Source organism: Chionomys nivalis, chromosome 1, assembly GCF_950005125.1.
Source record: "Chionomys nivalis chromosome 1, mChiNiv1.1, whole genome shotgun sequence".
Lineage (NCBI taxonomy): Eukaryota > Metazoa > Chordata > Mammalia > Rodentia > Cricetidae > Chionomys > Chionomys nivalis.
This window is the reverse complement of record NC_080086.1, coordinates 170,902,871-170,928,906: the sequence shown is the minus strand read 5'-3', so window position 1 is coordinate 170,928,906 and position 26,036 is coordinate 170,902,871. Positions and strand designations below refer to the sequence as shown.

Here is a 26,036-nt window from a genome sequence, read left to right as displayed (position 1 = left end):
GTAATTCAGCTGCCTTTGAGTCATTTCTGCTCCTGGGAGTAACCCCTCACCCATACTTCTCTAAGTAACACCAATAAAACTCATTGGCTCACCAAATTGGACTTTAGTGGTATCCATATGTTGGTCTGTCATGGGGTCCCTATCTGGGATAAGGAGACATGTTGCTATCTCTCCAGGAAATTTTTTCACACAGCACTGGGTCACCCCAAGTTATGTCACTCCAGCCCCTGGGAGTGGACATTAGAACGAGGACCCTACCCCGGAAATGGCTAATTCCACTATCTGGAGATGGTTCTGGTATTGAACAAAAATTAAGAATCATGTCAGAAGTAGGGAGTCAGGGGCTGCCCAGGAGAGGGAGGATTCACCCTCCTTTATGTGTGTGAGAGAGCACTGGCTCTCTCTGGCTGACATTTTTCTGGTCCCCTTCTCCCTCTTTGCAGGTCTGTGGACCCCAGTGAGTGAGGTGACTCAAGGTGGCCATCTGATCTTGTTTACCAACTGAACACCTGGCAGCACTGACCATCTGGAGAGTTTGGAAGGGTGTTGGTGTGGCTAAGTCAGGCTTGAAGCCCACCTTCTATCCTGGCTAGAATGGAGTTAGTCTGATGCTGATGAAATCTTCAAGCCCCTTTCCGGATGGTTCTGAAATGGCCCAGGAAGGAAGACGAGAAATTCTTACTATGCATGTGTGTGATTGTCTCTGTGTGCAAACATGATTACATGTTCTCTCTCTCTCTCTCTCTCTCTCCCTCTTCCTCTCTCTCTCTCTCTCACACACACACACACACACACAGAGAGAGAGAGAGAGAGAGAGAGAGAGAGAGAGGCACATGAGTATGAGCAAATGACCCAAGTTTTGGGTCTCTCATTTGGAAAGTGAGAATTAAGAAACAGCCCACACCTTTGATGATTACCACGTGGCCCGAAGATAATACACACAGAGCTGTGAGCACAGCATCTGTCACCTGCTCTAAGCCCCAAAAGAGTATTGTGTGTTTTAATCTGCGTGTACACACCTGGGGATGGAACTCTATTTGTGCTGCCAGTGTTTATGTTTATGGAGAATAATAATAGCAGCCATGAACTGAGTGTTTGCATGCCAGACACTTGGTACATATGGAGCTGTATGCATTTGAGGATGCTCATGTGTTCTGGTGCGTGCACACGTCTGTGTGCGTTTTCCTTTTGAAGAAAATTAAAAGACAAGAGGCTATGGGGGATCAAATATGCTGGGCAGTGCTTTTCCTTTCTCTCTCTTATTTTCTGAGGTTGCCACTGGGAAATACGGCAGACATCATTAACCCAGGTGCCCCCACCAGCCCTGAGCCTCTAGGGAAGTCACCGTGTTCTGGATGTCTGCCCTCTCTAGATGACCTACATCTATATGGGGCACATAGGGCACAGTAGGAACTCTCTGTGTGTCCCTAAGCTGGGCAGCTTGGACTTCGGGCTCCCATCCCCCTGACTTCCCACTCTGCCCCACTTAGCATTTATATAGCTCTCTGTAATCAGCAGGCAGTTTGTCTGTGCAAAGTTCAGGGCTGCACAGGACACAGAATGCAGGGACCGGAGGTTACAGGCTCCTGAAGGTCAGGAGGTTAAGTGTCTCAATCAAGGCTGGCATACTGCGATCCCTCTAGTTGATGACTTCTCCATCACCTTGGGGGTGCATGACCCCCAGCTTCCTCTCCTTGTAAGGCAGAGAAGACCTCTGCATGGAGTTATTCCTGCCTCTGAGCACTCCCTTGTCCTAAGTGCTACAAGATGCTTCCAGAGAGTTCTGCTATTTGAATGAACAAGCAGAAAAACACAAGAGCACACCAGGAGTTGGTTGGGGCGCTGTGTCTATTTCCAGGGCTCTGGCCGGCTTCATGGCCTCTTTCCCTCTTCGACCAGCACTGCAGTGGGCCGGTGCCCTTTGCAGCCCACTCATGCTCGTGACCGCCAGCCTGAGAGGAGGTGGCAGGCTCTATTATTAGCAGCACTTGACATTTTCCTGGAGCCTTGGTCTAAAGTAGGCCAAGCATCCCCATGGTGGCTCCCTCAGTGGCTGCCTGTAACCAGCCCCCCTGCTCCTCCTACTGTCCCCGGGAGCTGTAGCCACTGGCACCAGGCCTGTCTCTAAATAGTGGGTCTGGAAGTAATCCCATCTGCATACTGAGGCCAAAGGCATGCCCACTCGGGAGGGCTTGTTTCTCAGGGTCTCCCTCTTTCTCTGCTCTTCTCTGACACCTTTGTCACTGATCTGCCAACTGGACTCACTCCCTTTCCCCATCCCAGGTTACTTAAGAGATCACGACAAACAATCCCTTTTACACACTGCCTGGAAGTTGCCCATCACGGGTGGTTTCGGGGACAGCACAAAGCTTGAAATATAATAGTTCCATGGCTGGGGTTTGCTCAACTTTTCGGTTTCAGAGTCCCCTCTATGAACAGAATCTAGAAGATTGATCGGATTCCCCTCTGTTAATCAGAAGCCAGCTCTGCTTCTGTGACTCTGGGAGTAGGGTTTGCCCAGATTAAGGTTACTTAGCATCCTCGCTGAGATCCACATTACCCTGGGATCTACCTGAGACCGCCTCTCAGTCTTCCCAAAATAGGGGCTCCTGGAGAAAGTCAGGCTAAGCCCTCCTGAAGGGTGCGGCCCCAGGGGGTCTAGTTGGGACAGGGGATTCCTCTTGAATCTATTTTGAAGTTATACCTCCTGCTGTCTCAGTGCCTTGGGAGACTTAAAACTCTCCTATCACTACAGTTAAGTGAAAAAGGTCACATGGGCAGAGCTGGCTAAGGTTCTGTGAGAGCCCCAAGGCCCCAGAGCTGGTTAGAACTGGGCCTGGCTGAGGACAGAGCAGTGGGAACCTCTGAAGCTCCTAAGGGGTCCAGAGCTGTCTGTGGTGGCTGGTCAGAACTTTGGCCTCTGGATCCAGCCAATCACAAGGTTCCACATCTTCCAGAAGCAGACGTAGAAGTGCCTGGGATCTAGCACTCTGGAGTGCAGAGGCCTCGGCCTGCAGCAAAAACATAGGTAACCATGGGGCTTGAAGAACTGGGTTTCCAGATAAGAGGGTTACCGTGGGGAGCTGTGTCACTTTTGAGACCTTAAATCCCAAACTCAGAATCAGATTAGACAGATACCTACCCTGTCCTGTTCCCGCTCATGCTAGCACCAAGTGCCTAAACAAGAAGGGACAATCCTGGCCTGGCCCTTTGTGTCCTTTATCTTGGGTAATTCTAGTGTCACCCTCATATCCAGAGAGTCTCCTGTGACTACCGAGGGCTCTCTGGCAAGCGGCTCTTCCACTATGGTTGCTGAGGACCTGGCAATCCAGGCTGCTTCTGACTCATCACTGAGGAGGATGGGCAGCTGGTCTAAATCAGCTTCTTGGAAGGTCAGTTAGTCTCCATGGCACAAAGAAAGTTTATAGGGGGCTTATGGGATCAGGTTAGGCTAAGTATGGGGGTCCCAGAAGCATCTTATGACATTGTGACCCTCTTTCTATTACCAAGGTCATAGACTGTCTCCTCACTGCAGACATTTTCCCACGCCCTGCAGCAGCTTCTCCCAGGAAGAGAGGAGGTTTTCCCCAAGGTCTGAAATTTCACTGTATCTGCAGAGTCCAGTGGGGGATCCTGGCTACCCCCTCCCCACTAGTGCCTTCTTGTCTTGGGGGAGAATTACTTGAGCCAAACCCTTGAGGTTACTTGCTTGACCTTGGAGGTTGTGAGGAAATAGTTAATATCTCCTGTGCTTGCAAGTCTAGAACACTGCAGAAATCCGAAAACTAGTCTGGCTGCCCATAGGTGAAACAGGAGAGGAAGCTGTGGGAACAGATCAGCCCCTGCATTGCTGAGTGACACAGAGCAAGAATGGGGCTTATCTGGACCCCAGTTCTTCCTGCAGGAAAAGTAGGGGTGTTCCTATGCAGCTCTTTGAGTGGGATGCTCTAGGCCCCGAGTTATACTCTCAAATAAAGCCACCGTGTTTCCCTACTCAATAGCAGCAAGATGAGTGACTGGAAGATAGCGTGACACAGGAGGGGACCCCAAAGCCAGCCAGCCCCCCCCCCATTCACCACTATGTGACCTTGAGTAAGCCAATCCCTTTGAGCAGGGGTAGGGTGCCCAGAGCAAATGGAGCTTCAGCTCCAGCATCTGCACTTGCCCTCAGGTGCCCTGCTAAGACTTGCCCACAAATCTAATTTCATGCTTCTTACGTTTCGACCCTAAAGAAGGTACCCAAATTACATCCATCTCAGCTCTCCAAGCATAAATCTGAGCCTCCCAACCTGGGGCTTTTATGTTCTTTTCCTCTCTCTCCTCCTTTTCTGCCTTACTCTCATTTTTCTCTTCTTTCTTTCTTTCTTTCTTTCTTTCTTTCTTTCTTTCTTTCTTTTTTTCTTTCTTTCCTTCCTTCCTTTCTTCCTTTCCTTTTTTCTTTCTTTCTTTCCTTTTTTTTTTTTTTAGACAAGCTCTTATTCCATTGCCCACATTAGACTCAGACTTGTGGTGATCCTCCTGCACCAACCTCCCAAATGCTGAGACTATATGAATAAGCCACCACCATAGCTGCCTTCTGTCTTCTCTTCTGTACAGTGAAGAACTGCAGAGCTTTTCATTGTTGGAGAGCACTGTAACTCTGTAAGTCCTTAAACCAACATTAGCTGCTCTCAGGGTGAAGAGAAGGGAGCAGAGTCAAGGCTGGAAGGCAACATGAGAAGGAAAGGGGTAGGCTGGGAGGAAAGAGGCACATTGTCAGGAACGCCGGGCTCCGTAGGGATCCAGTGGGCAGTTGTTGGCAGCCTGGGGACTACTGACCCTCATTGGCAGAACTTGATCTTAACTATGGAGCTTGTAAACTCTGGGAGGGGCCAGTTGACCCAAGTCGACTCCCACCCCGTCAGTGACGCTCCATGGTGACACTTCCTGTGTGGGCTGCTAAGATACAGCTTTTCTGTAACTTTAAAGGCAGTGGCAGGCTTCTGTGGGCTCCAATGCAACACTCAGGTCAGGCTGGGTGAGAAGAAAGGGCCTAAGTCTTCTAGAGCAGACTTTGAGAAGGAGGAAGTTCAACTTTCTGTAACTACATCTGCCTTTAAACAGGGCTCTGGACCCCTACACGGGCCCGACACTACATCTTGTGTAGGTGACCCTCATCACACCATGACTGCAATCAGAGTCCACAACTGGTAGACTTTTTGGTGGCTTTAGAATCCATTCTACCACGGGTTTAGGGACTGGATTGGAAAAACAGAGAAGGAATAGGGGAAGGATTCAGGTGAGTAGGGAGCCCAGGGATCTACGGGGTAGCAAGCCTAGCCGGGCTGAGCTGATGGGGCTCACAGAGGCCCATACTAATGGGGCCAGCAGGGTGACTCACAGAGGTGTTCTGGCACTGCACACTGGAGCTGTTAAAGCGCAGGGCGGGAACCCGCTGCTCGGTGTCCTGGATGCTCAAGATGCACTCGTAGCCTCGCTGTCCCGACTGAGGCTGTGGGAGGTTCTTGGCCTTCAGAGTGATGGGCTTGATCACCTCTACTGGAACCAGGATCTTGTCCACTCGCAGCAGCTGGGGGCAGTCCTGGGGAGAGAGAACATGGCTCAGTTTGGGCATGTGGGAAACCAAAAAGACAGTGACGGCTATAGATATTACACAGATGTTGATCTTTGCTATGGCCTGTCCCCAGAGGATTGCATGCCCATCCTCAGACAGCAGGGAAGGAGTAAGGATAAGAAATCTCAAATCTTAGTGTTACCATTTTGAGGCCACTCCTAATGGAGTCTATCCTTGGCCAGTTCATGTTAATTTTAGTACCAGTTTATACCCTAGATCTCTAGCAGGTCTGTGGTCCCCTCCTAATTCCTTTCCTTCCTTGGCAGAGAATGACCCTGCTGCCTGGGCATCCTGCTCCTCTGGAGACTCATGGCATCTTTGCCTGCCAAGTTTCAGGCAGCCAGGAGTTAGGACAGATGGACCATATGGGAAGCTACACACGGAGGCAGCAGCCTGGGCCTCACTCAGCCCATAGAACTCAAATCTGGAACACAACTGGGGAAATCAAGGGGGCCTCTAGTATGTGGGCCGAGCGGCATTAGGCAATGCTCTGGAATAGAATTTGGTGGGCTCTTCAGTCTAGAAGTTTCCGACTAAGCTCTAAGGATGGTTGGCACTGAGGAAATGCCCCTCAGAGCAGATACGCAGTGCTGATCTTTGATGCCTGCAATAGCACTGTTAACCACACAACCACAGAGGGGCTTTGCCAGGAAAGAAATAAATCACCAAGTTTTTTTCTTTGGAAACAATCAGTACTAACTTGAGAGGCCAGAATGAGCTTGGAGGATAATGGAGTCTGAAGATGGGATGGCTACTCGGGGCTTTGTGCCAGGAAGCACCACCACCACCCTCAGGTTCCACCCTCTCTCTGGGCACTGTCACACCAGATGACCTTTGAACAAGCTGACTGTAGAAAGCAGGCACCCATGCCCTTTCTGGGGATGCTCATACAGTCTCACTGCTGAGTCTCAGCTGAAGCTGCTGTTCCTCTCCCCAGTACAGGTCTTCACGAGGTGATATTGATTAAAGAAACCGTGGGGGAGGCGTATTAGAGGTGTCTTATAGGTAACTGGAGGCTGTCTCTCAAAGCAAATGAGTCGCTGGCTCCCTATGTCACTGAGAGCTGCGCTAGCTGAGCTTCTGGTCCACCCTAGCACACCCCTGTGCCGAGCTTCAACATCCCTTTGTCCATTAGACAGGACTCGATTGTCCTATTGGATACTGGATAGGACTTGTGCATCTGAGAACAGATCAAAAGAGAACAGCACACGGGGTAATTCCATCCCTTTGGTGTCCTCCAGAACACTGAAAATAGGGACTTAAAGAGATGCCTGTAGGCCACATTCACGGTAGCATCAGCCACAACAGCTGAGAGGCAGAGACACCATAAGTGTCCACAGATGAGTGAATGAAAGAATTTTTAAAAATATACAAGTCAAACGCACACAATGGAGAAGTATACAGCCTTAAGTAGCGTGAGAATCCTGACCCACATAACCGTACGGCTAAACACTGAGAACACTGGCCTTGTGAAATAAACCGGCCCCACAGTGACAAACTCTACACGATTCCATGTGCACAGGGCAGCTAGAGTAGATACTCCAAGACAGAAAGGCAAATGGTGATGGACAAGTAAGGGGAGATGGGCTGTTGCTCCATGGGGAGCGCTTAGCTGGGGACTGTGGGGCTGGTTATACACAGTGTATATGCACTCAACTGAACTCTCAAAATATGTGACAATAGCGTTGTTTTCATTATATATTTTACAACCATTAAGATCAACCAACCAAAACTCCTAAAACATAAAGGAGTGATGAGATCTCGGGGCAGCAGGGGAGTGGAGTCAAGGACCTAGCACAGCCTTGATCTTCCTCCTACAGGAAGTTTCAAAGTTTTGAAGAGGTCGGTATCTTGGAACTAGGAGATTCCCTCACAGAGAGTCTTAGTGGCTCCATTCCTGCACACCCCCTGCATCTATCTATCTGATCCCCACACTCTTACAAGATGTCAATGTGGTAAGAGGAATGGTTTCATGAAGAGGTTGATGCTTGACCTGAATAGGGAGGTGTGTGGGGGCTGCAGGACTATGGGCAACAGTTCCATGATAATGGGGAGTCACGAGCCAGTCCTTGAGTACTGCAGGAGCCACCTCTGCTTGAGGCTAGGACTGCCTTCTCCCCAGGGAGCTGGACCTGAGACACATGTGGTGAGAGAGCCAGGGAGTACTGGCACCTCTCCCCTCCACATCCCCAGCAAATGTTGCCATCCATGATCAGGTCCAGGGAACCTGGAATTCCAGACTCCTCTGAACAACCTGACTAAGCCCTTCCTAATGGAGAAACTCAGTCAGGGAGAGGAAAAGGAATAAATAACTCAGTGTTAGCAGATGGGTAGACAGCTGAAGAAGCTGACTGCTTGCATCCCCATCCTTCCTCCTGCTTGTGGAAGATCGAGTGCCATGGGCAGGACCCTCTTGGAATGGAACTGCTCAGTCAGTTGGAGCGGTGAGTTCCACGTGAGCTGGGCTGGAGGTCTGCTCTGTCCAGAGATGTCAAGAGCTAAAGCTTTTCTCACTTGTCCCCTGTAAGATTCTCACCAAAGCTTGTTAGGAGTGCTCTAATGAGTCCTGATTAGCAATGGCCCCATAAAGGCCTAGTTTGCATTATAAAAAGGTTGACAGTTCTGAGAGAAAGTTCATTAATAATAATTGGAGAGGACCAGGGATGGGCTGGACACATCTTCCTCGAAGTAGTGCTGATGGTTGACCCCAGTGCCCCTGCTTAATTGAAATGTAAAATGGCAATTTTCCCCTAGGCAACAAGGCATGAAGAGGCCATCTCCAGCACCCTGCCCTTCCTCCCACCCATCATGCCAAACTGATCTGCTGCCTGCTAAGATGCCAGGTGCAAAACCACCTACAGACTCAAAGCTCAATGTGAAATGTCAGAGAAAGTGCCACACTCCCCCACGACTTGAGTCTGAAGCCCCATTTCCCAGCCCAAGGGTTTAGGAACTCTGACACCTTAGTCATCAACATTTGGGGTGCTGGGAATTAAGTTATGGAATCCACGTTTGCTTCAGCTGGTTTTAGAATCAATAAGGGTGCATTTGTCATTGGCTGGCTTAACTCCGGGGATGAGCAATCTTCTTCCAAATGTATGTTCTGAAGATTCTGTGAGTTAACATGTGCACGGTGGCTGACTCAGAGAGAAGCATCCAGCATCCAGCAAGTGTTTCCTCTTCCCTTGCCTTCCTCAGCTCAGGTTGGAGTCGGTCCCCCTTCTGTTTCCAGTTTCTACCTCCTGTCCATAAGACCGGCTAGCCTACTCCCATCTCTCTGCCTTTTCCAGAATTATATCATCAGTTTTCAGCAGCATTTCCAAGCCTTCTAGACTTCATGTCTCTTGCTGAACCTGACTCATCTCAAGACCTTCAACTGCCTCAAGCATGGGAGAAACAGATAGGGAGGCACGTCCTCTATCCATGGCTCTCCTACTGGGAACCCTCTCTCTGAGATTGTTCTATTTTGGTAGGCAGGACCCTGGAACCTTGAAAGGGGTTAGAATGGCATTGCTTTTACTTGTGTATTTTACTACCACTAAAAATAACCAACCAACAAACACAAAAGAGCAGCAGCGTCTCCGGGTGGTAAGAGGAGCAGTGGTGAGGACCATAGCTTTGCTTCTCCTCTTACAGGAGAGCCAGAGGCTCTAAAGAGATGGATCTCTGGGAACCACAATGTCCTCTTACAGGGAGTCCTAGTGCCCCATCCTTGTACCCCACTGCATCTATCTGGTCCTGCATCTATCTATCAGGAGAAGTAGCATTCTGGAGTTACATTGCCACTTGCTCTAAGACAGGAGACCCACTGGTAACCACAGGGCCAAACCCTCTCTTCACCCATAAAATGAAAACCCAGAGTGGACTAGATGATTTTTATGGTCCTGGATATTAAGGCATAATATAAAGTACGTATTTTGGGCTTTGCCCCTGGTTTGTGGCACAGAGCTTCTAAAATCCTTGGAGTTTCCTGAATGATTATGGTGGCAAGAACTTTCTGTTGTTCTCAATAAGCCCATTTCAACCATATCTGAGTTTAAGCCAGTGAAGAGCTCATCTGAGGATGGGGATTATTTGCTAGCCCAGTGTGGGATGAGAGGATGTTCCCAAATGTTGCAGAAGAGAGAGGAACTAAAGCTTGAGTTCAGTACCAGTGGCCAGGGCGGAAGTGGGGAGTGGGAGAACCGTTCGAGTACAACATTGCAGATCAAATAGAACGCACTTCTCCTCTGCTCTTATGACTGTTCTGTGGAGTAAGCATGCTGGCTGCACTTCAAGAGGAGTCAATCAGTCATGTCTGCCTAAAGGGACTACTGTAGGAATCCCACCCAAGGAGCTCAGGAGATGCTCACTCGTGACAAGCACTTGCTACTCTTTCAGAACACTGGAGTCTGGTTCCTAGCACCCACACCAGGTAGCTCTTAAACCTGGGTAAACTCCACCTTCAAAGGATCTAAAGCCCTCTTTCTGCCTCCCCTGCCATGTGCATGCATGTGTGTGTGTGCGCGCGCACATACACACACACATAAATAATAAATAAATAAACAAAGGAACATCACATGAAAGAATTCCTGGAACTTCCTAGTTGATGAGCAGGCGAAGGGCCTGAGAGGGTATCTCCATGAAGCAGGAATGAAGACTGTGGGCCCCCTTCCCACAGACCTTGTACCTCACAGATTTCACTAGCAGTTCCTCTGTGTCCTTCGTAGCATCCTTTCTAATAAATCAGGAAATGTAAATAGATGTTTCTTTGAGAGCTGTGACCCCCTGCAACAAAGTATCACAGCAAGGAAGGGGTTTAGGGAGCCCAAGTTACAGCCGGTTGGTCGGTCGGATGCACAGGTGACCATATCTAGTGACTTGTGACTGGCATCCTAAATGGAGGTGAGCTGTGGAACTGAGCCCTTTGACTTGTGGGATCTGACGCCAACTCCAGGTAGATAGCATCAGAATTGAAGCAAATTGTAGACTTTTTATCAGGTGTCTGGGAAAGATGAGAGAATAGCTCAGCAAGGAGAAATGACCCACGGGGTGTCATGAGTGTGACGTATGAAGAAGAACAGTTTGCTGTCCTTTCAGTCCTAGCTGCATCATTAGTTCAATAGATGATCTGAGATTCATCTATAGAATCTTTTTGCAGCTCAATTTTCCCATCTCTACAATAGGAATAACAATATCTTCTCAAAAACAATGGAGAACAAAGAATAATCACACACATATACACAAACATCATGATCAAATCTATTTCTTTATAGACTAACTTTACAAAATCAATAACAAAAGCCGTATCTGCTCAACTAGTTTAAAATGTGGTATTTAAACTGCTGATCAATGGAATGAATGATAAAACAGCAAGGGTGACAGGAGACTTTACATGGAAATATGGTTATTTATCAGCAGGGAAGTATTTTATTATTTTAGTCATTGGTATTTTCAGCCTGGTCACTCCTAGCCCTGGCTACTGGATCCGGTTGGCATCCTGTGCTACTCTTGCAATTCCAGCTGATGTGGTTAACTCGGTACAGTTGGGATTCATTCCCTACCCCCACACACATCCCTTCCTATGGGCTCTCTTGTTTTGTAACACAACTCATGTCATCATCCTGATATTTCAATGAAGACAACTCAAATAAGCGGTAACCCCAGCACTCACAAATGGTGAGTCAATATTTTCCTCTGCTCATCTTATTTTCAGCCACAGATGATTATCTAACCCCACACCGATTCTCTCCAAAACACACTGCCCTTCTCCTTTCAAAGCAGGCGTTTCTTTGAACCGTCATTTGAAAGGGGCCAACTCCTGCAGAATGGAAAACACCTGAATTTGACAAGATTATGTGGAGACATGAATGCATGCAATAAGAAGTAGTCTCCCTCGGAGGCTGGTTCACCCTGTGGCTGCATTTTGCAGTTGTAAGGATAGACCAAAGATGTGGCGGGACAGTGGCTTGAGGCACAAGCAAATATTTAATAGCTTGAAATTCTGGAGATGGGTCCAGATGACTCTGGGTCCACAGACGGACCCTTTGTATATTGTGGTCTCCACTTCAATGCGCACAAATGAGGGTAGGGGTGCTGAGTGCAGGGAACAAAGCCCATGTAGAAAGCGGTAGAGCTGCCTTTCCATCCCCTTGGTCCAGCTTGCCGGTGACTCCTTTGGGCAGAGGCTTCGTAGCGTGTTTAAATAATTGAACAAGGACATAAAGAATGCTCCTGGGCTGGGAGAGAGAACACTGCCTTCAGGGCTGGGGCTGCCTGGGGCTAGGGGGACAGACTTGTAGATTTACAGCCCCTGGTGTATTTGCAAGATGAAAGCTCGGTTTCGAGCAGTTGTTACAGTGAAATTGGGAGAATGTAAAGCTCTTGGGACAGCAGATCTAGAGTGGCTAAGGGAAACATGATTTGCAGGTCACTTCTTCTCCCCCAATACCACTTCAGTCTCCCCACCCCAATCAATTCTAAACAGGAGCCGGCCCTAGTAGCCCTAACAACTTGCCAAATTTATACCCGCCTTCTCAGACCCCTGATGCTCAATACAAAGATGTAATGCACCATATATTTTCTTGCTGCTCCCCAAGTTTATAATGCCATTAGCATGATCTACGATGGGCTGGTTTATGGGGAGAGCGAAGTAATAATACAGAAAGGAAATACCCATAACCCCAAGGGGGAGGGACAAGTGAGATTGATGGAAAGTGCAGTTGTCTGGAGAAATGGCATCCCAGTAATTGAATACCTGAAGGGGGGACGTGTGCATGGGTGAGGAACAAGTTTTTGAGCTGGGTTTGGCTTTGTTTTCTCAAAGGAGGGTTAAGGGCATGGCAGAAGTGGATCCCAGGAATGGCTCTCAGGTGGAATTAAAGCAGAATCACTGGTAATGGAGGATAGCCTAATTTCTCTCCGAAGTCAAGCCTGGGGTAAATGCTGTTGGCCTTTATCTAAGGGTGGATTTCGTTCAGCACCAGAGACAAGCAGCAGTCTTCCTTCCTGGTTCTGTAGTTCTAGAGCCACGTTGACCTTTAGGATTCCAGAGTTCATCATACCGGTCCTAGCGTAGGATGCCTCGGAGGCATCCGGGTGGCAGTGGATGCTGGGAGATCTTTTAAGGACACCATTGCAGATCAAACTGAATGCATTTCTCCTCTGATCTTAGAACTGGTCTCTGGAGTAAGCACACTGGTTGGACTTCAAGAGGAAGACTAGTACCTGGGACATCCTCTCTGAAACTGTTCACCTGGGAAGCACCAGCACACCCGTGGCTTTCCTAGCCTGGTCCCTGGAGAACATGGCTTCAGAGGTGGTTCACTTTGATTTTTCAGCTGAGATGAGGACAAACAGTGCAGCAGCTCACGGAGGACCAACCACCTCCTGCTGCGGATTTGTTTGCTATAGCAGTTCATCTTAAGCATCGTTACCAAGTGTGTTGGCCAGGTTGATGTGTTCAGGTGAGGCTGTGCAGGAGCCAGCAACTCTGTCCAGTGCACACAAGGACAGAAGCTCCTGCAGCTCTGTTAATGTCTGCCCAGCCAAAGGCCGTTCCAGGAGATGGCAGGAAGCCTTGTGGATACTGGGAGGGGAGGAATGAGAGCAAGCAGGGGCACGCTGTCACCCTAGCATGCTGTCACCTCACCTCATCTCTCCTCTCCTCTCCCTTCTCATTTGCTGCCCAGGCTCTGGCAGCCCGTCTAAAGGTCTACGTTGTCATCACAATGCCATCATTAGCGGAAACAAAACCATCCCTTGTAACTGGGATATAGTTACTATAAACGACATATGTGACTGGGCATTCTATTCCTAATCATTGTAATTACGCCTGAATACTTGCTGTTCATAACACAACTACAATGGTCCACCAGTTCTCCATTCCAGACCAATAACTTCGCCTGAACGTGCTCTTTGTTCAAGGGGAAAGAAGTAATTCAACACCCCTGGTGATAGCCAGTGAAGCCAGCGTTGAAACTGGAAGGGGCAAGATGAAAGCATTCCTGGGATACAAGATGGCGCAGCGCAGAGCAGATGAAAAGGCACCTGGCAGTCTCACTCATAGTTAAACAAAAGGACCTGATCTGCGTAGCTTCACAGGGTAAAGGCGATTCTGAACTTGAGGACTTCTAGAAGAATCGCTGTGGCCGGAGTCTCACCAGCTTTCTGGGGGGTCTTGGTGCAGGTGTCTGGAGGAACTTCAGGCTCTAGGACTATGAATTACCCAGTCAGATACCATTTGGACTTCTAAGCCTTGACTGGAAGTGCACCCGACCAGAACACTCCATAAGAACATTCGTTGCACCCTTGCCCTGTGAGAACACTCCCTCTGAGTCCTCAAATAGACCCCTTACTTGCTCTCTTCCAAATTTATGGCTTTCTCTCCACTAATTGTTGTTAGATGCATCTATATTTTCCTAAATAGAACCTGCTCAATCTGAATATGCTGCTCATATTCATGTTTTCAGGGCTGACATTTGGTATTGGATTACCAATTGTGTTCTTCCCAGGGGAAGACTATTTCTCTCACTCTCGGTCTTTCTTAGTTACCTATAGTTCTTTGTGTGGGGTTAGGAACTTACTAGTAGGTTTATCCCCATCCACTTTTTTCTATGCCTCTTGTCCTTGTTCTGCTCATGTTGGTGAGACGTTATGGGTGTAGCTCCTGATATTCCTGGGAGACAGTCTCACAGCAGACTCCCCAATCCTTTGGCTTTTGAACTTTTCCTATGCTAACCTTTTCCTAACCTTTCCTCTTTTTAAGTTGATTTACATCAGGCATTTGCATTAGTATCAGAAATCTGATCAACAAAGTAGCAAAAGTTTAGATGATTAGTCCTTGAATAACTTCACTGGTATCAGAGAAAAAACACTGCTCAGCAAAACCCTCTTTTTGTATCCTTTATTCCTGCTATAGTTTATGACAGGAAACAAACAAACCAAAAGCTAATGGCATTAAAATACTACATTTACAGTAGGAGGCAGGGATTCTGTTTCAGGTTCGGAAAACAATGGCCTTTTCTCACTGAACCCAAATAGCTAGTCTTAGTCAATGGTTCATAATGTTTATTTACTAAGTTTCCATTTGGTACATCCTCTAGGAAGATGTTACCACAGCAACCAGATAAGATAATTAACTTAGCCTCTTCCTCTAGGCTCCCTACAAAATGGCCCTGGATGCAGTTGGATCAGAAGCAAACTCTTAGAACTTTTTTCTCTTAAATTAAGTAAAAATCTAAGACAAGAGCCAAAGTGCATTCCATACCATACTGTGACAGGGAGGAATGGGAGATTCTGAGTTATGTTGGAGTCTCAGACCAGCTAATGGAAAACGGAAAGAATTGAAGGGTAATGGCAACATCTGGATCTGTCTTCATGCCCTGGTAATTAGCCATATTCTTCAAAGTCTTCTCCTTTATCCGGGGCTCTGGTATCCAGTCCTTGGAGTGGCCATAGATCCCCAGCAGATGCTAACAAAGCCAGGCATAAACAAGGTTCCATCTCTCACAGAAACTCTGCCATTGTTCTGGGAAACTTGGTAGTTCTTTGCTTTCTTTTGGTTCTTTTAACCTTTCTTTCTAAACATCAAAGACAACGTTGCCACAAGAGGAAAAGGAAAGAAAACAAGAAAGAGAGAGAGAAGAAATTGCAAGCCTCCTCCAAGGTAAGGGGGTGGTGGGAGGTGTTTGCAACCCACAAAATCCATTGCTTTTGCTCTCCGATCAGTCTTGGGCCTTTCTGCTCCCAAACCTTGGTCAGGTTCACTTATTTTGAGAGTGGAGAGGCCCTGAGAGCCACTTTGTCTGACTTCTATCATGCTCCTGGCAGATTTTAGATGGGTGTTTCCTGGAGCCTTGACCCCTGACCTCAAGGGAGTCGCTCGACACTTCTGCTCCTGTCCTCAAGGTCAAGACCGACCACGTAGACAAGACTGTCTGTCTCCTCCAGGTTTCATGCCGTGGTGGCCCACTGGCTGCCTGACTCATGTCCCTGCTATTTCCTTCACGTTCGTGTCATTCCATTTATGTTAGAGAAAGGAAAGAACTCACGCCCAGGAGACTCAGACTCACACATTTGTACCTGAACCTCCCACCCGAGCCAGAACCATGGCGTCAGTGCAAGGTCAAGCTCGCCCATTGCTTTCACACAGAACGCCTGGAGAACCGGGGTTAGGGAGGAAGGAAGACCTCTCACGAGAAGGGCTGCACATACGTTCTGTGCTTACCAGCAGTGCCTCTCTCCATCCCGCAGCCGGCACCTACCTCGGGCAGTTTCACTCGGCCTTCCTGGAAGGAGCAGGTGTTGGGGTCATGGGTGCAAACATGCCGGTATTTACACCAGTGACAGCGGTATGGGCTCTCCACACAGGACAGACATCTGGGCACAGAGAAGAAGCACATATCTTAGAACTTCAACCCAAACACCCACATCTCCAGACTCTAGGGGAACATTTTGCTCTTAAGGAAGATGACCCTTGAATGATGACCAAAGGAAGGCCTCATACAAATCCACCACCCTTCTTCTGTTCTCAGTGCCTCAGGGAATGAGTTCCTTACTCAGAGCTGGAACCCTGTTTCTCCTTCTCCCCCCATGGTCCTTTGCTAAATAGGACAGCAATAAGGAGTGGAGTCTATAAGAACTAAGACAAACCCCAAATTGGGTTTTAATTCAAATTGCTTCTGAGTCTCACTGTTCAGAACCTACACTGTTAAGGATGAGGCCCTGGTGACAGTGGAAGCTGCTGAGGCTCCACATTCTGCATCCCAGCACAGCTGCCAACCCCACTCCTTTCCTCCGGGAAACGGGCAACTTTGTAAGAGCCTTTGTCGCCTAAAAACTCAACAGGGCTTTCTATTGTCATAAGTTCAAATGCCTCACCACACAGGCAGAGCAGCCCTGAGCTCCACCCTCCCCACAAGAGTGCGGTGCTACTGTCTGAGCACACCCCATGCTCCCCACAGGCTGTCCCACCATCTGTAGGAGCTTTCTGCTTTCCTCCACTGACCAACCCTTGGTCAGAGGAGAGTTGGCCCCTCTGGGCCCTCATTTGGTAAACTTTGTGCTGAGATACTCTAATCTGTTGGTGTTCTATTTTGTTATTAAACATCAATTTCTTCCACAGAGTGCCTAGGCTGCAAACCTCCACCAAGCAACTGGGCAGGTATTGGTTGCCGTGGAGGGCAGGGCCTGAGTGCTGGGGTCTTATGAATCTGTGAATCCTCTATCTGATGAGCAACACTGTGGAAGGGATGGAACGTCACATCTGATTGGATCTCCGACTCTGCTTTTCTAGGGGCAAGAAGGGAGGGAGGGAGCGTGCCCCCAAGAGGTGAGATCATGGGCAACTCCATGGCAGGAAGAGAGAAGAGAATCCCAATGTTGATACAGCCAGCTCTGGCTGTACAGGATAGATGCTTCCGTCCTTGATGTCTGTCTCCAGAGTAAGATAAGCTCAAGTCTCAGACATCCTATATAAGCCCTAAATTATTTTTTATCAAATTATAGACCAGCAAATGTCATGTTAGATACCTACCCTGTAAAGAGAGGAATGCAATCAGCATGTTAAAATAAGCAGAAATGTTGTGTGTGGGGGGGGGAGGCGGGGCGTGTTGTCAAGCCATGTGTTTTCCAAACTCTCTCTATGGAACTCTAAAGGTTCTGTGGAGCTCCTTTGGAGAATATATAGAGTGCCATGGGGCTCCTAGACAGAGGGGCTCCTGGACTCATAACTCCTCCCAGTAATCAGCCCCTTCTTCCATCTGTTTTTCATGCTGGACTTGCATATCTAATTTCAAGTTTTACATTAAAAAATTTTATACATCTACAATCTGGTTCAATCTCATCAGTTCACAGAGGAAATATCAACATAACCATAGCAAAAATCATGAGGAGTACCTAATCAGCGAGCCACATGGCGTTCTAAAGGATGCCTTGCAGTGGCTCTTTTTACTCCTTATAGCCATCCTGTGGGAGAGCCAGGTCTGCTATACAATGGTGACAGCAGCAGTGTCCTAACCCAGGACTGCTCTGATAGGACAGTGCTCCTGGGATGTTATGTTGCAATTTGAATATGAAATGTTCCCAACAGGCTCCTCTGCTTGAACTCATCGTCCCTGGTTAGTGGTACTGTTTGGGAGAATTTGTAAAATCTTGAAGACTGTGATATAGGTAACAGAAGAGGGTCATTGGAAACATGCCTTGAAGATAATGTTCCCTTCTGGTTCTGGCCTGACCTGCCTCCTGATTTGCCAAAATGTGGGAAACCATTCTACAAGTTCTCTCTGCTGTAGTCAAACCCTTCCAGCCACCGTGATGTCCCCACCATGATGCACTCACTCTATGCTGTGAATCATGAGTCAGAGCAAACTTTTCCTCCCTTAGGTGACTTCCAGCAAGGAGTCTGTCACAGCGACTAGAAAAGTAGCTAACGCATGCCACTCACTAAATATTGTGGTACCAGTACCTCTAGGTCCCCTTTTATAGAGGACATTAGTGCACAGAGTGGCTAAACCCTCTAGCTGATCTTCTGTCCATGGTTGCTATTTAGAGGGGGAGATGCCAAAGCCAAGCAAAGTCGGAGTCAGGTTTCTGTGTCTCCATAGCGGGGCCTCTGCCGCCCTGTGTCTTTGGCTTTCCTTTTGTACTTTGACCCAGTCTGTATGAGTCCTGACCCAGTCTGTATGAGTCCTGACCCAGTCTGTATGAGTCCAGAGCCAGTCTGTATGAGTCCTGAGCCAGTCTGTATGAGTCCTGAGCCAGTCTGTATGAGTCCTGAGCCAGTCTGTATGAGTCCTGAGCCAGTCTGTATGAGTCCTGAGCCAGTCTGTATGAGTCCTGACCCAGTCTGTATGAATCCTGACCCAGTCTGTATGAGTCCTGACCCAGCTTATAGGGCAGGGCATTCAGCTGACTTGCTAGACTGCCTGACCTCTCCTGGACACATGTAAAGGCTGCCCTCCCTTCCCTGGTCCTTCCTCTGTGTAGGTGTGAGCTGCTGTCCTTCAGGTGAGCTATATCATCCCTAGTAGAATGGTGGGAAGGGACTCAGGCTAGAAGATTTATGCCAGGAAAGACGCATGGGCTAGGGATTTGCAGGGCTCACACCATAGGCCCTCACTTTTGTCTCTTCCTACTCCCTTCGGTACAAGAGAGAGGCCCATCTTCTAGCATTAAGGAGGCCTCTTTGGAAGCCTCTATACAATAAGTCCTGGAAATCATAGTGGGGTCTTCTGATCTCTGCACGAACCTTGACGCTAGCCACAGAAAGGCGAGGAAAGCCAGGGCACTTACGAGTTGTGGACACTGCAGTTGTAGAAGACAAAGCTGGTGCTGGCGAAAGTCACGCCGGTCTCCTTCGACTTGAGTTGCAGCTGGACAACATGATGGTCTCCTATAAGGCAGAGCCCACCAGCGGGGGCCAGGGGAAGTTCAAAACCCAAGCCAAACGTCCGTTAGTGGCAATGCACTCTGGGGAAGAGAGACTGCTCCTCTGGGACACTGCCAGGTTTCATAGGTCCCTGAATCGGCAAGGTTCAATTCCAGGATAACCACTCCGTCCCCCACAATCATAAAAGCGAAACAAATTGTGTTTGGTCTCCCTTCTCTGTTATGTCACTAGGCCCCCAGTCACTTGTCGTGCGTCTCTGAGGATGTGCGTGCGTGTACACACATACACACACACACACACACACACACACCCTTACATGCTGTGCTTAAAAGTCTCCTGGAATCACAAACAGTGATGAGTAGCCAAGGGGGAAAACAATGTAGTATCTCAGGAAAACAGTTGCCAATGGCACAGGTGGCATTTCATGAATGTGCAAATGTGTGCACATACGAGTTCACCTCATGATCTCTGTGCAGAGAGACCGAGGTCTGATACTACTGTCTCTGTGGGATGTGGCTCCATAGGGGTACGAGATATTAGACTCCTCAGCTGGCGCCAAAGAGACATTGGAGCCCATGTTTAATTCACAGCCCTGACCCTGGACCCCACTTCCAGCCCTGTTCTCTGCCTTCCCCAAGCGCCTCATTAATCAATCGGTTCTGAATAAATGTGACAAGCCCAAATGGGAGGGACAGCATGGAATCAATCTGCTGAGGCCAGCCTGTCCCTTACCAGTGTCAAGCTTGTGTCCACTCACACCCTTCCCAATAGAGTTGGTTACGAGCAACAGGCAGCTGTGTGTGGGACCGTGGGGAGAAAGCGCTCTAGAATAAGACCCACTCATGTGATGGTATACGAAGTGTTATGGAGCCGTTGGACCTGCCCCGTCATACCCTCGCTCCCAGCTTTCCTCTTCCACAGTTCCCCCAGGCCAGCTAAAACAATGACATCACCTACCCACACTACTGCTGTTCTGGCCTGGCCTCTATCTACCCTCTCAGTGGCTCTTCCTCACCAGGATGAGGTAGAAGTTTGATTGCTAAGCTGGGATGTACCAGTCAATTTCCAGGCGTAAAAGAGGAAACTCTCATCTCTACCCCTTTCAGTCATCAGCCCACTTGCTCTGACTTAACTCTGCCCTTAGGCTCCCTCCATTCCCCACATCTGTCACAAGTTCTGCTACCCAAGCACAATGAAGAGTCTGCCACCCAACTTTGCCTCCTGGGACCACTTGCTCACCATTTTCTGTGATGATGCGGGGCACCTCCTTGGCTGCAGGGGAGTAGCATTGGATCTGATTGCCTATTACCAGCCCATCCATCTCTGACAGATCCTCAAAGGTACAGTTGACACCTGCTGACAGCTCCGGGACATTGTATGTCTCTAGGACCAGCTGTGAACAGTCCAGCCAGGTTGGGGAAAGAGGAGAGGAGGGGGAAAGAAGGGAGAAAGTCAGGAGGAGGAAGAGACAGACAAAGGAGAATTATTAACACGGATCAGTTTGCTACAAGAGAAGGGCAGAGAAGGCAGCGGGAGGCAGAAGCACAGACTAAAGAAAGCCACTAGGATCCGAATGGATTTGACCCTGGGAAGTGGGAATGCTTAGGGGATTTGTGTGCTAGGAGAATTCTGAGCAGGACCAGACTGGCTGATGGGTAATTACCTTCTGTTTGGTAATGACTGTGTGCCCAGTGCTAGAACTCGGGAGTCCATATCTCATTCTCCCAATGTAACTACATTGGTCCCCAGCATAGATAAAGGGATCATTCCCAACACTCATCGCTACATTGCTTTATTCTATCATTCTATATTTATTTGCATGCCAATAATTAATACCAATTAATCTCAAATTGGCTAAGGGATATTTGGGTGTACCCATGGCATGTTTTGGAACATAATAAAATACTACTTTGTTTATTATGCTTGGTCACATAATGCTATTTTCCTACAAATATATAGAGAGAGCAGATCCCCATGCTCTACACTCTACTTGCCCCCCCACCCCCTGTACTCTCCAGCTAGTCCCATTTCCTCTCTTTAAAAAAGAGCTTCCACTTTTATGTCATATGTAGAAAACCTAGCACCCACAAATGAAAGAAAACATGGTATTTGTCTTTCTGAGGCAGATTGAAATTCAGTTAATAATATGATCTTGTTGCACCCATTTTTCTGCAAATGATATGGATTTGTTCTTTTTTATGGAAACATAAGTGTTTGAGCATTGCATAGCAAGGATTGAGTGTTATGTCTGTGTCATATCGGAGGGAGTTACTTTTGGTTTTTTGAGTAGCCTCTGCCTTGATTTCCATAGTGCCTAGACCAGTTTACTTTCTTGCCATCATTTTGTTTTTATTTGTTTTCTTAATGACTGCCAATGGAGTGAGATGGACTCTCAGCGTAGCCTTAATTTGTATTTTCTGATCACCTTCAGTATGGCCATTCCCTTGTCCTTATGAGTGGGACCTTTTCTTCAGTGTTTCTGTCCATCCCACCTCTCTCGGGTTCCCACTTCTTCACGAGCATCCCTGACCCTGACCTAGAGCTGCTCCCAAGAGGCCTTGATGCTTTCTGCTGGGGGAGAGTTCTGCCCTGGCTTCTGACCTCCCCACTCACCAGCACATTGTACTGAGAGACAGAGATGTTGTTGGGATGGACTGTCAGCCGGACACACTGCTTCATCTCCGAGGCAAACCTTCGGGGTTCCCTGGAGCGCTCACACCGCTCCTTCCGGGTGCACCTGGAAAGGACACAATGACAATCAGTTGACCCAGAAAGGGACAGACATATCCAGAAGCTCTTGGGCCCTACTAAACCTAAAGGGCTCGTTGCCCCTCCTTCTCCAAGCTTCTATTATGCACTTCCCTCTTCTACCATGCTCAGCTTTGAAAAGGGTAGCAGTTCCCCCACCCCCTTCACAGGACAGAAGAGTCACACATGAGTCACACCATCTTGGCCAGTCTACTTTCTGTCCATCCACAGCCTCTGACACCCTTCACCACCCACTTTATTTTTTAGCAAACCTCACTTCTCCTCCATATATGTGTATAGCACATGAGACATATTTTATTGCCTTTGTTCATCCAATTCTGTCTGTGTTTCCATGCCTTTGCACCTATCCAATTCTATCTAGATCTACAGACTAGTTATTTTGTACTTGTGATCACAGGGAAATGACTCTTGACAATGTCTTGAGGTTGAGAGAGGCTCAGGCAAAGTGACAGAAGGAAACAGTAGCAAGGGATAGGGAGCAAAAAGGGGGAAGGGACATGGGAAGAGAGCTTTCTTCTGGAAAGCCAGATAGATGTAGGGTGGGGGAAGAAAGGAATGGAAGGGAGATACCAAGGTATTGGGTGGCTTGTGGGCCAACTCTTAGTTGTAGAAGAAAGCTGTGGCGCGTCTTTCTAGTCAGAGCGAAAGAAGACACAGTTAGCCACAGCTGGAGGATGGCCTCAGAGTGCGGAGTTAGAGATAGTGTCTAGTTAACTAAGGGGAAAGTACAGACGGTGACAGCCAAAGTTACCCTGGAAGGAAGAGGTGGGACAAGAAGGAGGGCCTTACAGTCAGTGGGATCGGTGACACCAAAGTCAACCCAACTCTACTTAATGCAATCATAACCACTAGTTACTGTGCGCTAGCAGTACTGTGATAGGGCTTTGCATTTCATGCCATTTAAGGGCCCTTGGCTAAGCCATCTTAGAGGTCAAGAAACCACAGAAGAGGATGAATGGGTCACTTCTTCATCCAGGTACCTCTCAGCTAATATGAGTCCATATCCAGCCCAGGTAAACTCAGAGCCTCTGCTCTTTACTGTACTAAACTTTCAGAAGCTTCTGGATGAAGAAGTAAGGGAGCAGACCCCCTTGCAGACTAAACCCAGGTGCCATGCAGACTTAATGCTCCTCTTACATTCTTGGGCTCTTTAAACATTTCCTCTCCACTATTCCTCCTAGATTCAGCAGCAAGCACCTGACTATCATCCATCCTTGTTGGATAAACTTGAACTCCCTGGGATTACTTCAAGGGCCCCAAGCCATGAGGGAAAGGTCAGGAGTGAGTCTGGGGGTCCCCATGGCATTCTTTGGCGGCTCGAACAAACCACTGGCAGCAAGAGTGTCTACCTCTGAGTCTTGGGAGTTAATTTACCAGGCCAGCTCCTCGGCAAGGACTCCATTACCTTCAGCCATTAGGCTAATGTTATGGATTTTTCCAGAGCATCTGAGCTGACATCGCTATTAATAGTGTTATTACGTCCATTAACAGCAGTCCCAGAGAACTGGTACAACTTCAATTATTCACTGACTCCCCAACTTTGAAGTTTCTGTTTCCAAGAGCAATCAGTAGGTCTAAAAAGAGTACCTTTGATTAAATTATGAAGTGTGTGTGTGTGTGTGTGTGTGTGTTTGTAAAGCTGCCAAGCCAAACATCACCAGAAGTTACTAAGTAGAACAGATGAACGCTATTTCTTTCCTAGGCTGGAGAAGGCACAGGTAACTAGCTGGGTGGGGACAAGTCTGACCTGCATTGTTTGCTGCTACTCAGATTCCTAGGGTGCATCTCGCCACAGTTCTCGAAAGTACGGAGTATTTTGTAATTTACAGTTTTAAGCATCAAGCCCAAATGCCTAACCTCTTGGTGCCTTGGTCTTTTCTTCTCTAAAATGAGAACAAAATGGTATCAGACAACTAGAGTTTCCTGAATATTGCAGGAGAGAGTGTACTGTAAGTAGTTATAACGGTGCATAGCTTTGAGAGGGGTGTCAACAAGTGCCAGCTGGGATTGGTACCCCATCACTTCCTTCACTTCCCAGTTCCTGGGGCTCTAAACTGCAGCTGATACAGACTGGCTCATTGGCATATCAAAGGGAGAAGGGGAGAGTAAAGCTGCTTCCCTAGCTGAAGATGGAGGGAGTCTCAGGACCAGAAAGGACAGGAGAGTGAGAGCATGCTATGGGTGGTAGCTTGTTTCCTTAACGGCTATCAAAGTGTTTGGAGAACTGAGCTCTGTCTCAGCGGAAAGTTAAGTTTAAGGTCAGGACCACGGATGTTGTGAGATGTCTACTGTCCTTCATGGTTCAGGAGTGGACAGGCTGCAAATGTCCAAAACACAGATAATTGACCTTAAGTTTGATGGGATGACGGCAGGGGAAGGATCATAGCTTCTAGTATCCTATGGGGTCCATCAAGATAACAGTCTTTAGCCTTTTGAGGGCTGTAGTTTTCTAGTGGCTCATGCCAGAGTTAGAGACCGTGAAAGGGGCTCATTTCTGGTCCCAGAAGAGCCCCTGAATTGCTTCCTACCAAGGACTCCAGTACCTGGGAAAACAGGGCTCTCCCCTAGGCAGAAGAGGCATCAGGGTCCCACTTCATCCACTTCCCAGGTGGGAGAATTGGGGATTATGTAAACTCACAAAATGCATGAATTTTCAGGCATTTGTCTCTGTTATCTCTATTGTGGCCTCTGCCCCAAGTACAGATGTGCAGGTGGCCAGCAGGCCCCAAGGAGACCCACCTCCCTCAGCCCCTGGGTTAAGGCTTCCTTGGCGAGCTGTCATTCTTCCCTTTCTCATTCCACTTCCTGTGCACTGGGCCCTTACAGCCCTAGATCAGAGGTTCTAACAGCTCTAGGGAGAAAGGCCCCGGGCCCCTGCAAGGGGTTATTATTCAAGCCAGTGGTTCCAATGAGATTATCCCCTCTAATGAAGCAGTTCCCTCCGCCCTCCCCTAAGCCTGAACTTTCACTGCTGGAGAATTCCCAGCCAAGTGGAAAATTAGAAGGGAAAGGAATGGAGAAGGAAGGGGGTGAGTGAGAGGGAAGGGGAGAGGGGGTGATTAAGTTTAGTAGAAATTAATTCCTAAACACACACAGAGAAATATTAACTCCCAGTGCTACTGACCAAGCAAACAGATTTCAGCATGGAAATCAGGCTCTCTGACAGGCTGGCTAGGTAAGCTTCCCAGCTGGAAGGACCACAGCTAGCCTATCTCCCGAGGCCCCCCAGTACGGGCCACTGGGCCTAGAAATCAGAGCCTGTTTCTATCTTCTCCCTCAGATGAGCTCCAGTCCTCAGCGGTTGTGTTGGCGTTGGCCTATGTAGGAACGCAATCTAGGAGCTCTGTGCTTAGATCATAACGAAACATAAGGAGAACGAGAAGAGGAGGAGTATGAGAATGAGGAGGAGGAGAAGGACAAGGGAGAGGAGGAAGAGAGGATGAGGAGGGGGAGGAATAAAGCAGGGGGTCTTCCAGATAGCCCCAGCTATAGTTTGGGTCTTCAGTTTTTTTTTTTTTTTTTGTGTTTTTTTCGAGACAGGGTTTCTCTGTGGCTTTGGAGCCTGTCCTGGAACTAGCTCTTGTAGACCAGACTGGTCTCGAACTCACAGAGATCTGCCTGCCTCTGCCTCCCGAGTGCTGGGATTAAAGGCGTGCGCCACCACCACCCGGCTTCTTCAATGTCTTCTAAAGCCTTGTTTCCTGGCCTAGCGGTAGAACATCTAGGAGTTCGAGGCTACTAGAATGACGCTAGGTCACTGGGTGAACGGCCTTGAGGGGTATATGGGAGCAGGGCCCTTCTTATTTCTCTCTTTGCTTTCCAAGTTGCCATGATTTAATGAGGCTTCTCGTTTACATGTTTTACATGTTCCCACTATGACATACCACGTTGTCACAGGCACAAAGTAACAGGACCAAGCAAACATGAAAGAACGGGTGGGCGGAAGGCAGGAGCGGACGGAAGAGGAGAGGTGGGTAGGAAGGAGAGCAGGAGAAGGTAAAGATGCCGCTGATCTCTTGTTTCTAACACTGTCTGTACTGAGGGAGACACCGCCTTTCACTCGCGCCACTTTGCCGCAGTGACTACAACGGATTCCGATCGGCTCTATTATGCACTTTGGCTGACATCCTGGCGCTTTCATGTCCATTAGTGTCATAAGGTACAGCAGGCTGGAAACGCTTTGCTCCGTGCAATCTTGGCTGCTTTCTCTGTGTGGGTACCAGTGTGGTTCTCTCTGTCTCTCTCTCCGTCTCCACTCCATCCCCCATCCTCTCTCTCTCTCTC

The 26,036-nt window shown here is 48.3% G+C and overlaps 1 protein-coding gene across 1 annotated transcript in view; it reads right to left on the bottom strand.

Moving 5' to 3' along the window:
* The window catches only part of Plxna4 (plexin A4), a 454,143-nt gene that overhangs the window by 78,136 nt on the left and 349,971 nt on the right, over window positions 1–26,036 (bottom strand). The window contains exons 6-10 of the mRNA XM_057770711.1: window positions 21,597–21,720; window positions 20,223–20,376; window positions 18,887–18,986; window positions 15,859–15,973; window positions 5,381–5,581 (exon numbers count right to left, since the gene is read on the bottom strand). Of these exons, the coding sequence (XP_057626694.1) occupies window positions 5,381–5,581; window positions 15,859–15,973; window positions 18,887–18,986; window positions 20,223–20,376; window positions 21,597–21,720 (694 nt within the window). The remainder of the gene's footprint in view (window positions 1–5,380; window positions 5,582–15,858; window positions 15,974–18,886; window positions 18,987–20,222; window positions 20,377–21,596; window positions 21,721–26,036) is intronic.